Genomic DNA, 19662 nt, shown 5'->3' with positions numbered 1-19662 from the left:
ATAAAACAGCCAAAGACGACGCCATTACAGTGAAATCCCAGTTTATGTAGCTATTGTTAGAATAATTTATGATTTTGATAGTTTCCAAATACAACTTGTCATTTGTTCATACAGGCATATCCGGCTGCACCGAAAGCTTATGTTAAAGCTGTCTTCTTGACTGCTATCCATGACAGTATGACATATTGTTTAGAGGGCTTCTAAAAAGATGCTGGCTGTATATACATTTTGCGTTTCATAGTTTGCTCAGTGCTGACATTTATACAAGGGGTACTCCGCCCCTAGACATCTTATCCCTTATCCAAAGGATAGGGGATAAGATGTCTGATCGGGGGGGTCCCGCTGCTGGGGACCCCCGGGATCTCGGCTGCAGCACCCCCGTCATTACTGCACAGAGCAAACTCGTCACGCCCCTTCCCATAGACTTGCATTAAAGAGGCGGGCTGTAACGTCACGAGGGGGCGGAGCTGTGATGTCACGATGCTCCGGCCCCTGTATTGCCCGTCATTACGAACAGAGCGAGTTTGCTCTGTGCAATAATGACAGAGGGATGCTGCAGCAGAGATCCCGGGGGTCCCCAGCAGCGGGACCCCCGCGATGAGACATCTTATCCCCTATCCTTTGGATAGAGGATAAGATGTCTAGGGGCAGAGTACCCCTTTAAGACTATTTATACACTTTTAGAGCACTTTTACCTTCTACTGCGGCCGTTGAACACAGATTGCTGACAAGGATTTTGCATCTTTTACAATGTTGGAAAAATCTGGCATTTTATCTTCAGATTGTCTCACCTGAATTTTTATTGGCATCTGCATGAACAAGCCCAGAAGAAAAAAAAAAAAAAGGACTTCCAAGGAGTTTGGTGATGACTGCAATACTGTGGTTGAAGTGAGTGATACTCTCTAAAATTTGTGTCCAAGTTCATGCAATGCCATTATAAAAAAAGACTTTAATACCATAAAACTATAGAAACGGATAAGAAACACTTTTGCTGTCCATCACATAAAAAAATAGTTTTTTCTTTTAGGATAAAATTTTTGTCCAGATTACTTCCTTGACGGCTTGTTTTCTAGAAGCAGAATAACAAGTCTGTTGCGCAGAGATTTTATTTTCTTACTGTACATTGTCTGGAAGGTTAGAGTCAGTTTCTCGCGTAAATGTTTGAGTGGAGATGGGCTGTGACAATCGGGGATATTCAGCAATGTATGGAAAAAGTCTAACCACAACTCTCCATTTGCTAATCTGAAATAAAATGAGAAAATAATAATAATTTGCAATATATATATAAGGGTGAGAAATTTATGGCATAAAGTTACAGAGGAAAACGATCTTATGATGTGTACGATATCACAGTAGTCTGTAGATCTTGGACCATCACCAATTCCAAGAATGAATGCTCTCTAGAGAGTTTCAACCCCTTAAAAGGGGTACTCTGCCCCTAGTCATCTTATTCCCTCTACAAAGGATAAGGGATAAGATATCTCTGGCACAGCATTCCAGACATCCGGTGCACAGAGCGATGACGGGTGACCACAACAGTCACGCCCACACCATTCATGTGACGGCTATGTACTACTAGCCGTAATGCCCTGTCCCATAAATCTGAATAGTAGCCTGATGTCACAAACACAGAAGCTCCAAGCTTCAGTGTTCCAAACGTCCTGCGCCGAGTACCCCTTTTCCAGACAATGACATTTTATCCCCTAACCAAAAGATAGGGATAAGATGTGTGATCGTGGGGGTCCTGCCGCTGGAAACGGCAACAATCTCCATGCAGCACCCGGCATTCTATGCAGAGCTGCAGCTCCAATCTCAGAAAACTCTGACATGTCATGCCCTCTTCCATTTCTACGCAGTGCACTTTGCGTCCGGGCAGGAAACCAAACTCAGGAAGTGCGTGCGAAGCATGGCGAGGCACAGCTCTCACAGGCTTCAATGACGTTGCGCCTGCTGGGGAACACCCACTTTCTCCTGCTGGGAGCTCACACAATGTGAGCAAGGGAAAAAGGTATGATATAGAGCTTTTTAAAGTTAGGGAATATTATCTGAGTTTGATGACTGGTAAGCTAAGAATGCTCAAGGACCTTTAACCCCTTAAGGACCATGGGCGTATGGATATGCCCTTGGTCGCTGGTACTTACGCCCGTGGGAATTTCGGTCAGCAGGCACCCCGTTCAAATGCCCGGGGGGGGGGGGGGGGTGTTTGTTTAACTTTCAGTTTCCTGTTCTGCCCACCCACAATAGGCTGGGCTGAAAGGGGAAACCGACGAGGACCAGTGCCGAAGTCCACTAACCCATCAGTGGTGGGGATCAGCTGCAGAAGAGGATGGCAATGCGGCTCCCTGGATCCTACGGAAGCCGGTGAGTTGCCTAGCAACATCTGGAGGGCTACAGTTTGAGACCACTATACAGTAGTCTCTAAACTGTAGCCCTCCAGATGTTGCAAAACTGCAAATCCCAGCATGCCCAAACAGCTGTCTTGGCATGCTGGGAGTTGTAGTTGCGTACCTCCAGCTGATGCGCAACTACATCTCTCAGCATGCCCTTCAGCGATCAGTACATGCTGGGAGTTGTAGTTTTGCAACAGCTGGAGGCACTCTGGTTGGAAAATACTGAGATAGGTAACAGAACTTAACTGAAGGTTTTCCAACCAGTGTGCCTCCAGCTGTTGCAAAAATAAAACTCCCAGCATGCACGTTCTGTCAGTACATGCTGGGAGATGTAGTTTGGATACAGCTGGAGGTTCCCCCCCCCCCATGTAAATGTACAGGGTACATTCACATGGGCAGGTTTACAGCGAGTTTCCTGCTTCAAGTATGAGCTGCGGCAAATTTTTCGCCACAGCGCAAACTCCTAGCGGGAAACTCGCTGTAAACCTCCACCCGTGTGAATGTACTGGCGTAGAATACCCCTATGTCCACCCCTATGCAATCCCTAATTTAATCCTCAAATGCGCATGGTGCTCTCTCGCTTTGGAGCCCTGTCATATTTCAAGGAAACAGTTTAGGGCCACATATGGGGTATTTCCTTACTCGGGAGAAATTGCACTACAAATTTTGGGGTGCTTTATCTTCTTTTTACCCCTTATGAAAAGGAAAAGTTGGGGGCTACACCAGCCTGTTAGTGTAAAAAAATAAAAACATTTTATACTTACATGCTGGTGTTGCCCCATACTTTTTATTTTCACAAGCGTTAAAAGTAAAAAGAAGACCCCAAAATTTGTAACACAATTCCTCCTGAGTACGAAAATACCCCATATGTGGGTGTAAAATGCTCTGCGGGCACACAACAAGGCTCAGGAGTGTACATTTGAGGCCTAAATTGTCGATTTGCACAGGGGTGGCTGATTTTATAGCAGTTCTGACAAACGCAAAAAAAAAAAAATACCCACATGTGACCCCATTTTGGAAACTACACCCCTCACGGAACGTAACAAGGGGTAAAGTGAGCCTTAATACCCCACAGGTGTTTGACGAATTTTCGTTAAAGTTGGATGGGAAAAATAAAAATAAATAAAAATGTTTTTACTAAAATGCTGGTGTTATCCTAAACTTTTCATTTTCACAAGGGAAAATAGGAAACAAGCCCCCAAAAGTTTGTAACCCTATTTCTTCTGAGTAAAAACATACCCCCTATGTGGATGTTAAGTGCTCTGCGGGCAAACTACAATGCTCAGAAGAGAAGGAGTGCCATTGGACTTCTGAAGAGAAAATTTGTCCGGAATTGAAGGCCACGGGTGTTTACAAAGGCCCCATAGTGCCAGAACAATGGACCCCCCACATGTGACCCCATTTTGTAAATGACACCCCTCACGTAATGTATTAAGGGGTACAATGAGCATTTACGCCCCACAGGTGTCTGACAGATTTTTGGAACAGTGGTCCAGTGAAAATGAAAAATTAAATTTTTCATTTGCTCAGCCCACTGTTCCAAAGATCTGTCAAACGCCAGTGGGGTATAAATGCTCATGGCACCCCTTATTAAATTCTGTGAGGGGTGTAGTATCCAAATGGGGTCACATGTGGGGGGTCCACTGTTCTGGCAGCACAGGGGGCTTTGTAAACGCACATGGCCCTAGACTTCCATTCCAAACAAGTTCTCTTTACAAAAGCTCAATGACACGCTTGCTCTTCTGAGCATTGTAGTGCGCCAGCAGAGCACTTGACGTCCAAACATGGGGTATCTCCATACTCAGAAGAAATGGGGTTACAGATTTTGGGGGTAATTTTCTCCTATAACACCATGTAAAAATATAAAATTTGGGGGGGGAAAAAACATCATTTTTTTGAATTATAATTTTTTTTTCCATTTACACATCCAACTTTAACAAAAAGTTGTCAAACACCTGTGAGGTGTTAAGGCTCACTGTACCACTTGTTACGTTCCTTGAGGGGTGTAGTTTCCAAAATAAATGCCATGTGTTTTTTCTTGCTGCTCTGGCACCATAGGGGCTTCCTAAATGCGACATGCCCACCAAAAATCATTTCAGCAAAATTTGCTTTCCAAAAGCCAAATGTAACCTCTCTTCTGAGCATTGTAGTTCGCCTGCAGAGCATTTTATGTCATAACATGGGGTATTTCCATATTCAGAAGAGATAGGGTTACAAATTTTGGGGGGCATTTTGTAAAAATGGCAAATTTGGGGAAAAAACTGCACTTTAGTGAAAACATTTATTTTTTCATTTACACATCCGACTAACGAAAAAGTAATCAAACACCTGTGGGTGTTAAGGCTCACTGGCCCCCTTGTTACGTGCCTTGAGGGGTGTAGTTTCCAAAATGGTATACCATGTGGGGGGTTTTCTGCTATTCTGGCACCATAGGGGCTTCCTAAATGTGACACGCCCCCAAAAATCATTTCAGAAAAACTCACTCTCCAAAACCCATTGTCGCTCCTTCTCTTCTGAGCCCTCTACTGCGCCCGCTGAACACTTGACATACACATATGAGGAAATTCCTTACTCGAGAGAAATTGGGTTACAAATCTTGAGAGGATTTTTCTCCTTTTACCCCTTGTAAAAATCCAAAATCTGGGTCTACAAGAACATGCAAGTGTAAAAAATTAAGATTTTGAATTTTCTCCTTCACTTTGCTGCTATTCCTGTGAAACACCTAAAGGGTTAACACACTTTCTGAGTGTCATTTTGAATACTTTGAGGGGTGCAGTTTTTATAATGGGGTAATTTGTGGGGTATTTCTAATACGAAGGCCCTTCAAATCCACTTCAAAACTGAACTGGTCCCTGAAAAATTCCAATTTTGAAAATTTTGTGAAAAATTGGAAAATTGTTGCTGAACTTTGAAGCCCTCCGATGTCTTCCAAAAGTAAAAACATGTCAACTTTATGATGCAAACATAAAGTAGACATATTGTATATGTGAATCAATATATCATTTATTTGGAATGTCCATTTTCCTTATAAGCAGGGAGCTTCAAAGTTAGAAAAATGCAAAATTTTCTAATTTTTCATCAAATTTTGGAATTTTTCACCAAGAAATGATGCAAGTATCGGCGAAAGTTTACCACTAACAAAGTAGAATGTCACAAAAAAACAAGCTCAGAATCAGAATCAAAAGTAAAAGAATCCCAGAGTTATTAATGCTTAAAGTGACAGTGGTCAGATGTGCAAAACACGCTCTGGTCCTTAAGGTGAAAATGGGCTTGGTCCTTAAGGGGTTAACACCGCTCAGAGATTGCCCTTACTGAAAATCTCAAACAGCATTTTTAGCAAAGAATGACTGAACTCAAAGGCAGTGTCCGATTTTCAGTTACAGAAACCTCTTAGCGGTGTCAAAGGTCCTTGAGCATTTTTAAGAACCTTTTTCTCCTGGAAAGCAGTAGTGGTCCCCATCAGAGACTTTAAATTGATCTTTATCCATGTAGCTATGATATACAAGAATAATAGAACTAATATATAAATAAAACTAATATAACTGACCTTCTAAAATTGCCTTCTGTCTTCCATGCCCCATGCTCCTCACGGACTTTCATGTAGTTGCCAAATAGCATGCAATGAACTGTTCCCGCTACTCCAAAGTAGTCAGTCTATAAGGGGATATAAAGGAGAAAATAGGACTATTGCAATTAAGAAATACAATATAATAACAATAACAATCCCATGTCCTTAAACGTTTATAGAGCATAGCAAGGAGAAAGATGATCCCTTTGGTCCCATGACAAATACCTCTCTGTAAACGGGCTTACAAAATGTTCTTATTAAAAACATTCAGGGAATTTTAATACCTTTTGTAACTTCAAGAGAAAGACAGACAAAAAAAAAAAAAAAAAAAAGGTACGACGTGTAAAAGCTATTTACAGATACACAGCACTGGAAACAGCAAAGTGTGCAGGGGCAACTATATCATCCCCTGCTACTGCCAGCTAAGTACAAGCAGCAGGAGGCTGCTCCCGCTGCTATTTATCTGTATATACCTTTACTGTAAGCCTCCTGGGTACGGCATCTGGTATGACTATTTAGAGATAGAGAGCACCAGAAGCAGGAAAGGACAGTGCAGCTATGCTACTGCCATACACATCAATAATTGCAGCAATAATTGAGCTCTAGTTGCTAGTTTAAGCATAGTTTTATAATAGAAGTTACACTTTACTAGAACAAACCTGTTTATGGAGCTCCACCACAATTCATCGCTCAAATATATACATATATAATAGAACAGGAGCCACAGACCAATCCTTATAGGCAATCTGTCAGCTGTATTTGCTACTTAGAGCTGCAGACAAGGATGGTACACTGTACCATTCCTGGAGTTAATGGTGGTTACTAGAGATGAGCGAACTTACAGTAAATTTGATTCGTCACAAACTTCTCGGCTCGGCAGTTGATGACTTTTCCTGCATAAAGGAGTTCAGCTTTCAGGTGCTCCGGTGGGTTGGAAAAGGTGGATACAGTCCTAGGAGACTCTGCCGCTGGGGACCCCCACGATCTCTGTGCAGCCCCCGGCATTCTGTGCCAGGCGCTGCCTCCGAGATGGGGACGTGACGTCACGGCCCCTAGTGATGTCACGCCACCTCCATTCATGTCTGTATATCTATCTATCCATCCATCCATCGGATAGTGGATAAGATGTATAAAGCCGGAATACCCCTTTAAGTTTTGCCAAGCAATGACTGAAAGATTCTAAAAAGTGGCACCATACAGCTATGCAAATCCTTCCTCCCATACGGAAGAAAACATTTTGCTGTCAAGAGACAGTGGGACATTTTTATATGCTCTAACATGTCTGAATGGAAGAGACGGAACTCTCTAAGAAATCCCATTGATAAGTGTAACCATGTAGTCCTTGGGCCCAAGCCAATGATCTTTATTCATTACACACAGCATCACAATACATCAATATTATTGTAGAAACCATCAGTAACACAGATCTACAGATGTATGAAAAGAATTATAGTGTGGTGTAACAGCATGTAGTGGAGACGTTCACAGCTCTGTAGGCACAAAGGAAGAAGAGAGGGTCCAAGAATATGGCCAGCCATGTCACTGCGCACAACTCCTTAGGACAGAGCTGGATGGATTCCATGACAAAATCCATGTACAGTGGTCCCTCAACATACGATGGTAATCCGTTCCAAACGGACCATCGTTTGTTGAAACCATCTCATGGATCCGTGCAATGAGGGATCCGTGCAATGTAAAGTATAGGACAGTAGTCTACAACCTGCGGACCTCCAGATGTTGCAAAACTATAACACCCAGCATGCCCGGACAGCCAACGGCTGGGTGTTGTAGTTTTGCAACATCTGGAGGTCCGCAGGTTGTAGACCACTGTTAGAGGAAGTTGTACTCACCTGTCCCCGCCGCTCCGGACGTCACCGCTCGTCACTGCTGCCCGGGATGTCGCCGTCCATCGCTGTCACCGCGTCCCCGACGCTCTGGCAAGGCCTCTGCTTCCCTGGCATCCGCGCTCTCCGTCGCCGCCATCACGTTGTTACGCACGCCGCTCCTATTGGATGACGGGACGGCGTGCGCAGCGACGTGATGACGTCGATGGAGAGCGCCGATGATGCAGAGGATCCCGAAGAGGATGCGCCGGAGCCCCGAGGACAGGTGAGTGACCATCACCGTAGCTCACGGGGCACCGTAAACGGCTATTCGGTGGCAGCTGAAGCAGTCATCCAAGAAACTGTCTGAAGTAAACCGGTCATCACTTTCATGCTGTCTGAACCACAAGTTTTTAGGGTGGTACCCGCCAGACTTTCCCCACCCCACCAGTCTTTATTATTAAATCTCAGCTTGTACCCAAATGGGGACAGGGCCATCAGTCAAGCTTGGTGGGGCAGGCAGAAGCCACTGGGGACTCCTGATGACTCATGGGTCAGGTAGCATGTAAATGGGGACAGGTTCCCTTTAAAGCTAATTGGGAACAAATATAGTGAGCAACCTAAAAGAAAGAATACACAGCACTGTACCTGATAATTCCATGGCTTGTTGGTGAGCATTTCAATACACTGAAATCCTGATGTCTCACACTTTCCAGTGAATGCTGTTCCCTTGGGGAAGAGGGTCATATCTATACTCTGACCTAGATCGATCAGTGCCAGTCCATGGGATAAAAGGTCCAGGTTAACAGATTCATTATCCATAAACCTGAGATAAAAGAAATAGAAACAAGTCAGACAAGTGAATCCACAGTAGGGATGTCCAAATACCAATTTATTTTTATTTTTTTTAAGACAGAGTACCGGTGCTTATTATTTTTTTTATTCTAGGTGACCGTTTTCCAAGCACAGCTTCCCCACAGGCAGTTACACAGCTTTCCCAGTCTGGGAATATCTGTCTGGAGAAGCAGCCATATTGGTGTTAAGACATGGAGATGGCCGTCACACTACCGTGTCATAACAGTACTGTGAAAGGGGCCTAATGCAGTGTTTTTTTTAAATATGCACCATACATTTTGAATCAGACTGAGAGGTGGACTATTTTCAGGAATGTCTTATGCCTCTTATGTAAAGATGTATGTAAAGATCGCACTTCCTGAGTTTGATCTCCTGCCTGGAGACTGTCAAGGTAATGATTGCCATCTCCCCATGTCCTTCACTTGACATATTGCCCATATTCTAAACAAGTAAAATGTGTGGGAAAATAGTCTTCAGGTATCATCTTTACATGCAGATTGGTCATTCATCACTGATATCATAGGAAGAAAGAGTAAAAAGACATATCAGCACTCACCACCGGGTTCGGCCCAAGACGTTCCAATGTGGAGATGGTCACGGGATCAGAGAGACGGCATCGCTTTGTGCGCTCAGAGGCATTGCCGTCTTGTGCCGAACCCGGTGGTGAGTGCAGATATATCTTTTTACTCTTTCTACCTATGATATTACTAGCTATCCTTTTTTGGTTTATCCTAGCACCACCACCCGGCCAGATTCTAATTAATTGGCTCAGCTGAGTAGTTTACCTCGCTGGACATCCTACTACTAAGACTCTACTATATTTGTTTGATGCCGTCCACATTCCTTCTACCGACACATTTACATCACTGATATCACTTTCATTCAATCCTTCATAATTCCTCCCTGTAGCCTACTAAAACCTTGTTTTCTTCTGTATAGGTGTGAGCGTTGGTTTTCGTTTATACTTTCTTTATGTAAATTTCCTTTCATTCAGAAGATATGTACGTGTAAATTCACACAAAACAGTACCACTGCAGATTTTTCCTGCATCAGAAAAATTAGTAGAGGATTACAGTAGCAAACAAGTCAATGAGATTGACCTAACGTGAGTATTGTTCATGATTTATTGCAGATTTTCCCCATTAACTTTATGGTAAAGTCTACATTAAATATGCCAAGCAATGTATTGTGAAGTTTTTTGTGAATCACTTGCAGATTCACAACAAAAGTCTCACTACATAATTCAAAGCAATTTTATTATTGTTACTGCTGATGTGTTGTTTGTTTTTTTTAAAGATAAAATATATATAATATATATATATATATATATATATATATATATATATATATATATATATATTTTATCTTAAAAAAAAAAAAAAAAAAAAAAAAAAAACCAACATCAGCAGTAACAAATCCACACAATTTGTTAAAGATTTGTTGTGCGGAAATCCCTGCAGATTGTTTGAATATTTTCTGCAGCATATCTAATCAGTGTAAACTTTCCCTCACATTTATGCCACAATAACTGACACCTTTTTGTACATGCACCAGATTTTACACACATCTGACTGGGAACAGCCAACATTTTTGTCACACTCAGTGTTAAATTTCCATTTTCAAGAAGCCCCAGGTGTAAAGCATTTTTTTTACACTTGTGATAGGATTTGTTGTAAAAGTGCTAATTTTTGTTGCTATACTTGATCTGGAAAAAACAAATACTCCTAAAAACGTACCATCATCATTATGTTTTACACTGCCAAAATGTAATATTTGAAGATATATATGTTATATCTATCCAAAATAAACAGGCATCCATATGTTTTATAGGTAGGCCAGAGTGAAGCTGCTCTTTGTTAGTGGCTCTATGCTCTGGCTAATAGATGAAGTTCCAAAGTAGGACACTTCCCAGCATGACATCCATATAGATAAAGGTTCTTCATGAGAAAACCTCTTTAATGTACTTTATGAGTGGGAGCAGTTTTATTAACAGTGCAAATTAGCTGACTCTGAATAAAAGTGCTCAGATGAGCTCATGCAATGCCCTGATGGCACCACAAAAGCCTGGAAAGCAAAAGAACGATGATCCAGCACTTGGAAAACGAACAGCTTTATTGAAGATCACTGGACACAGGTAAAACCAACCATATAATCAGACGTGTTTTGAGCGCATGCACTTGAAACGCATCTGATGATATGGTTGGTTTTACCTGTGTCCAGTGATCTTCAATAAATCTGTCTGTCCAAGTGCTGGGTCATCGTTCTTTTGCTTATCATTGGAATGTCCTGCCGGGCATAGATCCGAGCACTGCTACAAGGTGGTGAGCTTGAGCACTTTGTTCTTTGTTTGTCACCACAAAAGCCTCTCTGTTGTCAGAATACAGGATGTCAACTGCTAGAAGACATACATGGAGTAAAAATAAATGAGGCAGGTACACGTTTACCAATATCGCAAAGACTAGTTTCAGAATGGTCATGCTACACCAAAAGACACACAATGCAAATTATACAAAGACATGGCTGTCAAAGAACTTACTTCTCTCCCAGTGCAAAATTGTCAGGTTTGACGTCTCCATGGATGATACCAATGTCATGAAGTTGCTCAACCATATATAAGATGTTGATAGCAAAATACATGACTAGTGGCACTGGCATCACTTTCTCAGTCAACTTCTTGTACAAATTGATTGCATTCTAAAATTGCAATAAAAATAACAAAGCCAGTGTTAACCATGGATGTACCCAAGCAATAGGAAATTTAAAGGGTTACTCTGCTCCCCAGCGTTTGGAACATTGAGTTCCTGAACGCTGTGTGTGGGCTTCCGTGTTCACGCCCACCCCCTCGTTACGTCACGCCCCGTCATGTGAAGTCACGTCCCGCCCCCTCAATGCAAGTCTATGGGAGGGGGCGTGACGGCCGTCACGCCCCCTTCCCATAGACTTTCATTGATTGGGCTGGCTGTGACATCACGAGGGGGCGGGCCTGAACACGGAAGCCCGCACACAGCGTCCAGGAAAATGTTCCGGTGTGAGGTGGAATTTTGTGGACGCTGGGGAGCGGAGTAACTCTTTAATGGAGTTCTGAGAACATAAACTCCTTTTGAGTCTCAGACTACGTGCACACAATGGAAGGGATGTATCAAAACCTATGCGGAGGGAAAGTTGACAAGTTGCCCACAGCAACCAGATTGCTTCTTGTATTTTTCAGAGGCCCTTTTTTAAAATTAAAGAACCTCTAATTAGTTGCTATGGGCAACTGCTCCACTTTGATGAATCTCTCCCAAAGTTTTATGAGGCCCAAAAACATCTCCCTGTCTTTTACAAAAACTTTTAACATGTCAGAAGTATTGATTGGTCGAAGTTTCAGTGTCTAGATGCTCTCTGATCAATGAGTGGGAAGAACTTCACTCCTGGGCTTGCTTTGATCTTTGTCCAGCTTCACTAGATGGCAACATTGTAAGTCTATGGAGCTCTCTAGTCACTTAATTACACGATTCTCCTAGCTTGCTCTAAAGACTTGCAGGGGTCTCAGCACTGAAATCCCTACTGAACAAAACTTTTGAAATGTCTTCGAGACACGTCATCATTTTTCTTAATCTCAGAGACAATTTTTAAAGGTGTTCTCCAGGATATAAAAAAGTATCCTCTATCTTAAGGATAGGGGATAAGTGTCAGATCGCAGGGGGTCTGACCACTGGAACCCCCCACAATCACCTGTAAGTTGCCCAGGCTCTCTGCAAGAAAAGAGGAGTATTGATCAACGCACAAAGCAGTGGCCGATATGCCCCCTCCATGCAGCTCAATGGTGTAGTCACAGATACTCAATTGCAGCACTCCAGCTCTCCCCATAGAGATGCATTGGGAGAGGGGGGGGGGGGGGCGCGTGTCGGCCACTGCTTCGTACAATGGTCGACACACCCTATTCACAAGGAGATTTTGGGGGGTCCCAGAGTTCCTCCTTCAAGAGAAAAAAAAAAGCCAAACTCAATAGAAAACATACAGGCATTTTTGGCAGTTCTTTGTGCTATAAATTACCCATTATAGTCAGTTTAAAAAAAGTGTGTATAATGGTTTATTATATGTGCACACATATATCTTACCAGTAATGACCCATAACTGTAAAGATCTCCCTCCAGTACACTCCCATTGTAAAATATATGTGCAGAATGGAAACTGATATAGAGATGCCTTAACTCTGGCTTCATTCGTTGTGTAATCTGTGTTCCAATGTAGAACTCCCATGGCTTTGCTGGCTTCTGAACCTGCGTATAAGACAGGAGGGTTTTAGGCACAATGTTTACCAAGTCCCTCTTTCACCACATAAAAATATAACTTTCTACAGTTACCTTTAAAATGACTTTCTGATTGCTCTGCGTCTGTATATCAAATCTGGATGCTTGATACACGTGTGCAAAAGCTCCCTCTCCAAGTAAATTATCAACATAATAGGATTGTGAACCTGAAAAACAGGAGTCAGATTTTATCAGACAGTATAAAAACAAATGGCAGAATTAAGGAGTTAAATCTCTTTAGCTCTTTAACCAGAGGCTTTGGGCTGTATACATTGGACTGTATACTGATGAAATATGGTGAAATATGGTGAAATATAACAAAAGTTAATCTCTAAGGGCTTTAGAAATAAGGTAATTTTTTAATCAAAGCTAAATTTATATACAATAGTATCTTTGTTGTATTGAGGTTTATCCTTTGTTACTGTCACACGTGTGATAAGTAAAAAAAATGTGTGACATATCACACAGACATTTTCAAGAGTTTTGCAGAGACCCCCTACAATCACTAGATAAAGCCAGAAGACGTGCACTTCTCTCCCTGATCCAACTTGTTGTACTACATGGGCTGAGTACACTAACAATGGAGACCATGTTTTACAAAAAGTAGGATCATATGGTGAGCCAGGGAGTGACGCGTTTCATATGTCAGCCCTGTCAACTGATAACGCAGCCCTCTTAGAAGGAGTGGGCTTGTTATGCACAAGGGGTGTGGTTATTTGCCAACGTGGGCGAGAGAAGCATTGCTAGTACACTTTAAAAGGAACCTCCATTGCTCAGAAAGGCTGATTTGCATATCTTTGGAAGGATTAAAACAGAATGGCTGCACTGGATGCAGGTAAAATGCATTGGAATCAGCATCACCTGCACTGTTACCCTGTATATTTAGGTTAGTGTGGGTGACCCAGCTGTCAGATTTCCTTTAAAAAGAAAATCTTTACCTACAATATGTCTTAATACCACAGTTTTTTGAGGAAAAAGACTTTACATTCTGAATGCTATTTAGGTACATGTTTTCCAGTTAGACTTTGGAAGGAATCACTCCATCTCCTAGACTCCTTAAAGCTACAAGAGAGAAGTGACTAAGGCCAATAACAAAGAGATTATGGAACAGTAAAGTAGGTATCTTCAAATAGTCTGGCATAAAACACACAGTTGTATGGTCTCCCCAAAAGCAGATATTTTGTACATGGGCAATGGAAGTGCATGCAAAGAAATGACTTTTGTCCAGGATTTTTGGATGCATGTTATACAATTCATGAAAGTTGTAAGAGTGCTAATACCAATATACTGAATAAAGAAACAATTGTAATACCCAGACAATTGTTTCTAAAGAAAATGTCATTAGATAGTGTTCCCCTTTTTAATACCAACCCTCACAAAAGGTTCTAAAGCAATAAACATGATGGAAAATTTGCTATGAAAGCTAGAAGAATATAACAGGGTCTATATGTAAACACATGCACATCGGTGATGGGCTACATAGGTTTATACTTCTTAAAGTCTGGTTATAAACTAGATACTGCCTTCACTTACCCAGTTTTGCTTCCATTTTCAATTTAAAGGATGGGACATTTGTTTGCCAATGGTGATAACCACTTAGGGAGCTAAGAGGTGTTGGTAGCTGAGACAAAAAACTGGCAATCAGGTTGTCGTCCCAGGCATTCTCAATTATTACTTGTTCTGGAGAAAAAAATATATAAAAACATAATATCAATAAAAGGTAAAAAACACCCCCTTTCCCCGAAGGCCACGCCCCTTTTCCGGTTTTTCTAAGTAAAATGGAGAGTTGGTCTTTTTTTTTTCCAGAATCTGGCGTACAAACCCAACAAAACAGGTCGAGTTTACAATAGTAAATCAGGGCCATAGTCTCTCTGATACGTATACCTAGATCCATTACTAAAACTCCTTTAACCCCTTACACCGAAAAATGAAAAAAAGTTATAGGTCTTCAAAATAGGGGGATTTTAAATGTACTAATTTGGTTTGCAACAGTAATAGAAAAGTATGTTATCATGGGTATTATTTTAAGCGTATTGACCCAAAGAAAAAAGAACACTTCATTTTTACCGTAAATTGTACATCGTGAAAAAATTGCGGTTTTCTTTTTCAATTTCCCCACACAAATAGTATTTTTTTTGGTTGCGCCATACATTTTATGGTAAAGTGAGTGACGGCATTACAACGGACAACTGGTCGTGCAAAAAACAAGCCCTCATACTAGTCTAAGGATGAAAATATAAAAGAGTAGGGATGTAAGAAAAAAATCGATTCTCGCGATTTTTTCATTTGCCGATACTGAATCGATTCAAAATATTTTTGAATCGATTCTTTTAGGGATGTGGAATTTTTATCTCCTGATGCCCGGAACAGCATGTCCTGGGCATCAGGAGATAAAATTTCCACATTTGTGGAGCCGGGCAGGCCGGATCTGACACGGCGTCGCTCTGGGTGTATGGAGCGGGCTCCGACTCGTGCCCGCTCCGTACTATGCGACCCCCGGCTGATTTCAGTAGCCGGTGGCCGCTATTAGCCAGCATGCAGCGATCGCCGCGGCTGGCTATTAAAGGAGTACTCCGGTGCGCACTTTTCTCATGTTATCCCGTCCGGGCTGCAAAATAAAAAAAACACACTTTATCTTACCTGCCAACGAGCCCCCGGAGCTCCGGTACAGGTGTTCGGTCCCCGGGCTGTATTCTTCTTACTTCCTGTTAGCCCGGCACGTCACACGGAGCTTCAGCCTATCACTGGCCGCAGCGATGTCCCGCCTCTGCTGGCGATAGGCAGAAGCTCCATGTGACGTGCCGGGCTAAAAGGAAGTAAGAAGAATACAGCCCGGGGACCGAACACCTGTACCGGAGCTCCGGGGGCTCGTTGGCAGGTAAGATAAAGTGTGTTTTTTTTATTTTGCAGCCCGGACGGGATAACATGAGAAAAGTGAGCACCGGAGTACTAGATCGCCGCTGTCAAAGCTGACAGCGGCGTCTATTGGGATCTATGAATGCTCCCAGGTGGGCGATGTATCGGGATATATCGCGATGTATCGTCACCTAGACGGTATCGCGATATATCGGGATATATCGAATCGCCACACTGGTATCGCGATTCGAATCGAATCACCAAATTCTTGGCGATTCACACCCCTATAAAAGAGCTATGATTTTTTTCAAGGAGAGGAGGAAAAAACAAAAACGTAAAAATAAAATTGTCTGAGGCCTTAAGGCCCAAATGGGCTGAGTCCTTAAGGGGTTAAGGGTGCATTCACAAACTAGTAATTAGCAGCGGGTCTCCCGCTGCTGGAAATCCACTGCGAGTTACACTACAGTCTGACACTACTGCTGACTGTCTGGGGACCCATTCTAATGAACGACAGCATAACTAGCAGCGGATTTCCACAGCGGGAAATCCGCTGCTAGTTACCAGCGTGTGAAAACACCGTAAAGAAAACTGGAAGCAGTTTCATGCTGCCTGAACCATGGGCAGCAAGAAAGAGGGACAGACTCTTATTACAGTGATTGATAATTCACTCTGTAATGCTGATAAGTGTCAGAAGAAACAATTGGCCAGGAGTTACCAGGAAGGTCCCTGGTTGCTTGTCCCACCTGCTGACACTGATCAATAGACCTCCCCCTATTTGCACAGAGAGAGAGATCGGTCAATCAATGACGACACAGAGTTGTAAGAACTGTCAAGGACCACACCTCTAACCTCTTAGACCTTTTATCGGCTGTTCTTTTAACTGTAAGGTCTCTGAAAGGCTGCAGCTTTTCAGAGTCATACATCATTGTAAAAAGGGAGGCTGTCTTGGCTGTAAGTTGCACAAACCAAATATAAAAGGTTTCCTTTAAAAACATTAAAAAAAAAAAGGTGAGGGTACTAATGGACAGATCATGCAGGCATTGAGGTGGTTATGATTTGGAGGAACAGGGCCTGGAGATTCCACATTTACAGTCTAGCAAGCTGGACTCTCCTACCTGATTTTTGTATATGCCTGCCAGCAGTTTGTATAGCTCAAAACATATGATAGGTCCACTTTAAACAGGGTTGATTTACTTAAATGTTGTTACTATATTATAATACAGACCTATGACACCTTCTTCTGTTTGCTTTTCAATGGCCAGCTCAGGCTCTTCATCATATACAGTAAATGGCTGCGTTGTTATGCCCCAAGGGTCTTCCATGTTCACTGAGCTGCGCTGTAAGGTATCTGAGAGCTTGCATGCTGCCAGGCGCTTTTCAGTCTGCTCAACTTCATCTGCCTCTACAGCGACCTGTGGATCCTGCACAGGGAACATACTAGAAGAGGAGGGCGATGGGACATTGACTGCTATCTTAGATTGTTCAGGACTTTGTTCTTGAATAGGGCTACCAAGAAAGAAAAACACATTAATAAGTATCACACACACACGTAATACAGTGAATCCTCTTTTGAAGACCACCAGTTGAGAAGACCACTTCCGTATCCAGACCAGATTTCATGTGACAGATTTTCAGTCCACCATACATTATGCATAGTGGTCATTACCATGTGAAGACCACCCCAACATAGAGAGCCACATTTTGATGCAGGGGCAGGCAAGACAAGTGCTCGAAGTGGGGAACCGGGATCTTCAAACAGTAATTGGGACAGTACCCTCACAAATAAAAGTACACAAGCTAAATAGGACATTAAGAGCCTCCTAAATATATCATATGAATAAAACCTGCTTAAGGCTGGGTTCACACCACGTTTTGTACTTACGGTTCCCGTATACGGCTGGGGGTGGGGGGGGTGGGGTCAGGGGGGGAATCGCGGCGCCTGCACTCAACCGTATAGGGAAACCATATTAAATGCATGTCTATGAGCCGACCGGAGTGAATCGCAGCCTCCGGTCGGTTGTGTTTCCGGGCGCCGCGATTCCCCCCAGCCGTATATGGAAACCGTAAGTACAAAACGTGGTGTGAACACAGCCTAACACAACAGGAAGTGGAGCGCTGCCTTAAAATCAATAAAGCACAAATTAGTCTTTGATTAGGGAGGTAAGGGGAATGTAGTATTTCTCAGTTTGGGCTGAGAACTAACTAGATGTGTTTTATGTTATTTCAGACACATAGGATTCTTATAGGGATGCCCTTCATGTTTGAAGTCCTTGGGGTCACTCACATAATCTGCAATTTATGTTTAACCTTGCCCCACTCCTTGGGTCCCCTGTGTAACCTTTTTTTTTGCATATGCTCTCCTCCTAGATGGGTTGGAGTCCATTGAGCATGCCTGTCCCATTTCTCCTGACTTGGTTATTGAATTTAGCTTAAGACCATTGTTTTCCTGTGGACTACATTGGCCCTCATTTACTAAGAGTGTTGTGTAGGTTTCTTTGTGGGTTTTAATTCCCTACAATTTATTTCCCACGGCATTTACTAAGGTTTCCCTACATTTTCCACTTTCCCTACACTTTGCTTTTTATTTTTTATTTTTAACACATGCTCTGATCTGTGGGGCTTTCCTCAGCTCAAATCCACCACATTTTGTGAAAACCTTTGTAAATAGGTGTTTTTTGTGTGAAAACGTCGGGAACACGCCCCTTTTCAGAGACCACGCCCCATTTTCCCTGCAGTCACGCCCCTTTTTCAGGGTTTTCTTCGCAAAATGGAGAGTTAGTCGGGGTTTCTTCAATTCTGGTGCAAATTCTGGCGCAGACAGAATTTGTGGCGCAGACTGAATTTCTGGCGGAATGCGACAATCTGGCGCACAACTCGACAAAACATGTCGGGTTTGCAATAGTAAATGACGGCCATTATGTTTTGATACTCATGTTACATTACAGGAACTGCTGTAGGGCCCAGATGACATCCATTCCAAAGTTCTGCAAGAACTAAGAACCGTGCTGAACAGACCCTTATTCCTAACATTTTAAAGATCTAATTAAAAGGGATTGTTCCACAGGACTGGCGCTTAGGAAATGTGTTTCTCTAACACAGAACCAACATGGGTGTATGCGGGATCGGTCCTGTCAGAATAATCTGATTCTATGAGGAGGTCAGTTATAGATTGGATCATGGTGAAGCTGTGGAGGTTGTATTTCTGGACTTTTCTAAGGTGTTTGATACTGTGCCGCACAAAAGGTTAGTACATAAAATGAGGATGCTGGGACAAGAGGAGGATATATGTAAATGTGTTAGCAACTGGCTCAGTGACAGGAAGCAGTGGGTATCAATAGAACTTACTCTGGTTGGGACAGTTACAATTGGGGTACCACAGGGGTAAGTACTAGGGCCACTTTTTAATCTATTTATTAACCCCTTTAGGGCCGGGCCATTTTTATTTTGTGCACTTTTGTTTTTTCTTACTCACCTTCTAAAAATCATAACTTTCAATTTTCCACCTACAGACCCATATGAGGGCTTTTTTGGGGGGCCATCAAATTTTACTTTGTAATGCTATCAATCAGTTCACCACAAAATCTACTGCGAAACCAGAAAAAAATATATTTGTAGGGCATAAATGAAAAAATAAATAAATAGTAAAAAAATTTGGGGGGCTTCCGATTCTACACAGAGCACTTTTCTGTAAAGATGACACCTTATCTTTATTCTGTAACTCTATATGGTCGCAAGGATACCAAATTAATTTATATTTCGCTATTTATATTAGGGGAGAGAGAGAGAGAGAGAGAGAGAGAGAGAGAGAGAACTGAACTCACGACCCCCAAGACCAGTGCTCTAACCACTGAGCTATGGAGCCTCTTAGAGGCTGCTGG

The 19662-nt window shown here is 42.5% G+C and overlaps 2 protein-coding genes across 7 annotated transcripts in view; one reads left to right on the top strand and one right to left on the bottom strand.

Annotated features, from left to right (window-relative positions):
* Window positions 1-19662, top strand: part of ACOXL (acyl-CoA oxidase like) — a 555195-nt gene that overhangs the window by 59884 nt on the left and 475649 nt on the right. The window contains exon 1 of one of the 5 annotated variants that reach the window (XM_056567225.1): window positions 9601-9741. The exons of the other annotated variants lie outside the window; for them this stretch is intronic. The gene's annotated coding sequence lies outside the window, so the exon portion shown is untranslated. Of the gene's footprint in view, window positions 1-9600; window positions 9742-19662 lie in introns of those variants that run through there. 5 annotated transcript variants of the gene reach the window in all.
* Window positions 626-19662, bottom strand: part of BUB1 (BUB1 mitotic checkpoint serine/threonine kinase) — a 63602-nt gene continuing 44565 nt past the window's right edge. The window contains exons 18-25 of one of the 2 annotated variants that reach the window (XM_056567222.1): window positions 17010-17290; window positions 14462-14608; window positions 12983-13095; window positions 12737-12898; window positions 11173-11330; window positions 8430-8607; window positions 5938-6044; window positions 626-1242 (exon numbers count right to left, since the gene is read on the bottom strand). In XM_056567222.1, the coding sequence (XP_056423197.1) occupies window positions 1047-1242; window positions 5938-6044; window positions 8430-8607; window positions 11173-11330; window positions 12737-12898; window positions 12983-13095; window positions 14462-14608; window positions 17010-17290 (1342 nt within the window). In that variant the 3' untranslated portion in view covers window positions 626-1046. The remainder of the gene's footprint in view (window positions 1243-5937; window positions 6045-8429; window positions 8608-11172; window positions 11331-12736; window positions 12899-12982; window positions 13096-14461; window positions 14609-17009; window positions 17291-19662) is intronic. The other variant, XM_056567221.1, reaches the window with a different exon arrangement.

The sequence above is a fragment of the Hyla sarda genome, chromosome 3 (genome assembly GCF_029499605.1).
Source record: "Hyla sarda isolate aHylSar1 chromosome 3, aHylSar1.hap1, whole genome shotgun sequence".
NCBI classification, from domain to species: Eukaryota; Metazoa; Chordata; class Amphibia; order Anura; family Hylidae; genus Hyla; species Hyla sarda.
Note: the sequence above shows the minus strand (reverse complement) of the source record. Positions and strands in the feature narration are given on the sequence as shown.